The 4,509-nt window shown below is 34.3% G+C and overlaps 1 protein-coding gene across 1 annotated transcript in view; it reads left to right on the top strand.

The window, feature by feature from the left end:
• The first annotated feature begins 3,642 nt into the window (after positions 1-3,642).
• Positions 3,643-4,509, top strand: part of LOC111784436 (stearoyl-[acyl-carrier-protein] 9-desaturase, chloroplastic-like) — a 4,739-nt gene continuing 3,872 nt past the window's right edge. The window contains exons 1-2 of the mRNA XM_023665145.1: positions 3,643-3,721; positions 3,795-3,973. Coding sequence (XP_023520913.1) covers positions 3,855-3,973 — 119 coding nt within the window. The 5' untranslated portion in view covers positions 3,643-3,721; positions 3,795-3,854. The remainder of the gene's footprint in view (positions 3,722-3,794; positions 3,974-4,509) is intronic.

The raw sequence follows: 4,509 nt of genomic DNA, 5'->3' as shown, positions 1-4,509 counted from the left end.
TGTAGCGGATACTCAAGAAACTCCTAAGACTGTTGCTGAGAAACCAGAGGTGAAGCAAGTGGGAGTTGAGGTTGAGTTGCTGAAAGATTCACATAGTGATGTTGTAACGGATACTCAAGAAACTTCTAAGACTCTTGCTGAGGAACCANAGTTGAGGTTGAGTTGCTGAAAGATTCACATAGTGATGTTGTAACGGATACTCAAGAAACTTCTAAGACTCTTGCTGAGGAACCAGAGGTGAAGCAAGTTGGAGTTGAGGTTGAGGTTGAGTTGCTAAAAGATTCACCTAGTGATGTTCTTGCCTAATTCTTGAGTATCATTCAGAGCCTTCTTTACACTATCGGTTGGTGACTGATGAAGGGGAACGAAAGCCCCTTGATGAGGACCTATAGTTGGAGGATACAACTAAGTGGAAGCAAGCCATGGATGATGGGATGTTTAGGCTTCAGAAATGTGTTGCTCTTTCATCTACTGAGGCTGAGTACGTGGCAATAGCTAAAGCTGGAAAGGAGATGATATGCATGACAGACTATCTAGAAGAATTAGACAAGAAGCAGCGCGAAAAGATTCTTCAGATAGATAGTTAGAGTGTCATGCAGTTGACGAGGAACCTGGTTTATCATTGAAATTCAAAACACAGAAGGCGATAACATTTCACCCAGAGGTTTGTGGAAGATGGTGATGTGTTTGGAGAAGATAGAGGGGACAAGAGATCCATTTCACCCAGAGGTTTGTGGAAGATGGTGATGTGTTTGGAGAAGATAGAGGGGCAAGAGATCCAGCAAACATTTTGTGTTGATGTTGGAACATTGAAGTTGTGCAAAGCCTCAAGTGGTATGGTACCTATTGAGAATGAAATTCTTGGTTGACTGGATTAGTCTCAAGTGGAAGATTGTTGGGGTTGACTGGACCCGTCTCTAATTGGGAGATTGTTGGGGTTGATTGGATCAGTCTCAAAGTGTGAGATTGTTGGGATATGGAGTCTGATGCCTAGATATATTTGAAACATATTTAGTAAAGATACGGTAGATATTTGGTAAAGATTTGATAGAGATATATTTGTTCGGGATAGATTTAAATCTTGGAAGCTATATTTAGTAAATTGAAATCATATATATTAACAATGCTCTCAAAATGTACTTTTCTTCGTTCATATTCTATCTTGTTCTATGTACCTGAAGTCATCAATAATAAAACCTTTAGCCAATATTTTATATTGTATTTTCTCTCTCCTATTCTTTGTGTTCATCTTGATTGAGTGTGTTCGTTGTTGAGCAATCCTAAGATCCTAACATTAACCACGAAAATTTTCATTTATTTTTTTTTATATTTTTCTTTAAAACAAGAGCATAAACAATGGATATCATATAAATCATTTTAACAATATCTTTTTTTCTACTTTACTAATTAGATTTTAAAATATAGTGCAACCTACAAATTGTACTTCAAATTCAATCTAATAATCCTAAATAATAACAATGTCACGTGTAACTTTAATTTCACACCTACTTTAATTTAATTTCTCCTAATCCATCTTGATCAATGTATGCTATGTCAATAATTTTTGGCACTGTATTTAACAAAAGTTTGAAAATATAGAAAAAATTAATGTGATCTAAAATATTGGCCTACCCATACGAAAATTAATGTGATCTAAATATTAATGTCGTTTGACTTATTGCAACGAAGAGATTTTGATAACTAAGCCATAGAAGAATCACATGATGGTTGACCCGTGAGGAAAATCTTTTGGACCAACTTGAATAAGAGTACAGTAGGGTTTGGTTGGGTTGCAACCCTATTCTTGAGTTGGTTGGTTGACTCGACCAAGAAAATATCAACTCATGAATTGATCCCAATTTTTGGTTTTTCAAAAATTCAAACTAAAATAATAATAATAATAATAATAATAATAGTATGTGTAACGACCCATGTCCAAGAGTCGGATCAGGATTCATACATAATTCAAATTTAACATCTGATGGCCCTAACATTCTCCTGTATCTTGTACAACATGGTCATGTTACCTATTTCTCACTTCTGAAGACTAAACACTATCCCGATAGATTTGTCATCACTCATCTGCATCCTAGGAAAATTCATGGGGATCATCCAACATAACCCAACATAGTATTGCTCCAAGTAAAACATAATTAACCTGGAGTGATAGAGCAACCGAAAAGGTATAAGTAGTAACTTTTATTTCCTTCATGCATTTCTTAGTCGTCCTATAATCAAGATCGGTCTCATTTAGATGTGGTCTTAGTTCATTCATGTACCATTTTTTTTAGTCGGGTGTCACATGCCCACTAACTTCCACCTTGGTTTTTTCTCAAACTACATCATTTTGTGAGAGGTATTGAGAATCCTGGGCATGGGTCGGTACAAATGGTATTAAAGTTCTAAGCTTATAGATTATGTAAACTAGCCTATAATGTAGGCTCAAGGTGTTCCCATGACTTTGCAACGAATGTCTCGTCACCCTCAACTATTTCTTACCAAAGATAATAAATGAAAAATATTGAATGTTGCCCATGATTAATCCTTATCTTTTTGTGCAATGCAATATTATGTGGGAATGATTTATATTTTAAGATTTACATTTCAGAATATCACCTGGATGTCTTGATGATTCACAACATGTTTATAGTTAACAATTCACAACATGTTTATAGTTAACAAGGTTTATATAGTGGTCGTGAAGATATAGTTTCATGGAATGATGTTCGTAATCTACTAAACACTAGTATATGCATAAAAATGATTTTACCGAGAAAGGTTAAATGTTTCAATAGAAAAGAAAAGACGTGTGATTTGAGTTACCAAATGGAAAACTTATGAGCTACATGAAAGTTCGAAAACTATATACTCAAACATATTTGTAAATGCCACTTATACTCCTCATTTCCCAATCTTGCAAACTCCATCAAGGATATAATCTCGTGGACAACTATGATCACTTGTTTATTTTCATACTAGCAACTCGAGTCGGTAAATGGCTCTACTTTTACTATGATTGAATGCATTGAATGATGTATGAACGACACATGCTATGTGACCTCTTCATGTATCATATTTTATAACTGATATGACATGAATTATGTGATGATGTATTATGATTTATGTCATATTTTAAGATTGTGAAATGTTTATATACTAATATTGTATTCATGAAAATGCTTATAAAAGAACGAATGTACCATCAACATATTACGTTGTATTCTTGTCCCTATCCCATCCCGCTTTTCTACCTCTAACATATATGTATATATATATATATATACTTCTACTATAAATTATAATAATTTTTTTAATCGATGCGTAATATTAATTTATTTATTTTTTAAAATGATGTGGATAGAAAATTATATTATATAAATAGAGAAGGAATACTAAAATATATATTTTAGTTAGAATATAATTATTCATATATTTTAAAATTTGATAGTTATTATTTTTTATTATTTATTCTCCCAGCATTATTTAAAAAAAAAAAAAAAAAATTGAAATTGAGTGGTAAATGGGAAATTAAAATGTAGGAAGATAAATGGGATTATATGAAAGCATATTTTAGAGGTTTTAGCGTGATTCTCGGTAAAAGCGGAGTTCGTAGTTGACCGCATACACATACACACTTAATACACTATAAACCCACGCCTCGCCCTTTCTGCTTCGCCTTCTTCATCTTCATCTTCATCTTCATCTTCATCTTCATCTTCCTTTCTTTCTTCCCATTTNCATCTTCATCTTCATCTTCATCTTCATCTTCTTCCACTTCCTTTCTTTCTCCGCCATTCTTTCTTCCCATTTCTCTCCAAGCAATCCTCTCTCATCACCATTCTTTCTTCATCGTAATGGCTCTCCAGCTGAATCCCGCAGTGAAGTTCCCATCTCACACCCTCCCTTCCAGACACCACCGCCGTCGCAGATCTCCCACTCTTCTCATGGCCTCCACTCTCCACTCTCTCTCCAAGTCAGTATCTAACATTTCCCCCTATTCGTCTCTTTATCAATCTCTGTTGCTTACTGTCTCTCGCTCGATTTTGATCAATTCTGTTTTGCTATTGCCTACTGATTCGAGTTCGGTTTTTTCTTTCCTTTTCCATGAATTGTGGTCTGTGTTAATGTTTTATGTGTCTGAATGGTTAGGGATTCTAATCTGAAATGACTTATTTCTGTTGATATTGCGATCTTAGGAATCTCCGCCTGTCCCTGAATTGGGAAATCAAGTAACTTAGAGGGAAGATTTGGGGTTTTTCTGTTGCTTTAGGGAGTTTTTGTGCTTCTCAACTATCAACGTCATGGAATCCACTCTTTTTCTTGATGTGATGCAATTTTGGTTTGAATAAGAGGCATTTTTCATCGATTGTTCTCGACTCCTTGTAACTGTTTCTGTTCTAATAATTGCATGTGTGAATTTTCATTTCCGTTCATACTTGCTAAAAAAATTTGAGAAGGATCGATTCTTTCCCTTGATTTTTGTTTTTTTTTTGTTTTTTTTTTTTTTTT

The sequence above is a fragment of the Cucurbita pepo genome, unplaced genomic scaffold (assembly GCF_002806865.2).
Source record: "Cucurbita pepo subsp. pepo cultivar mu-cu-16 unplaced genomic scaffold, ASM280686v2 Cp4.1_scaffold000198, whole genome shotgun sequence".
NCBI lineage: Eukaryota > Viridiplantae > Streptophyta > Magnoliopsida > Cucurbitales > Cucurbitaceae > Cucurbita > Cucurbita pepo.
The sequence above is the reverse complement of the archived record's forward strand: the minus strand, read 5'-3'. Positions and strand labels throughout refer to the sequence as shown.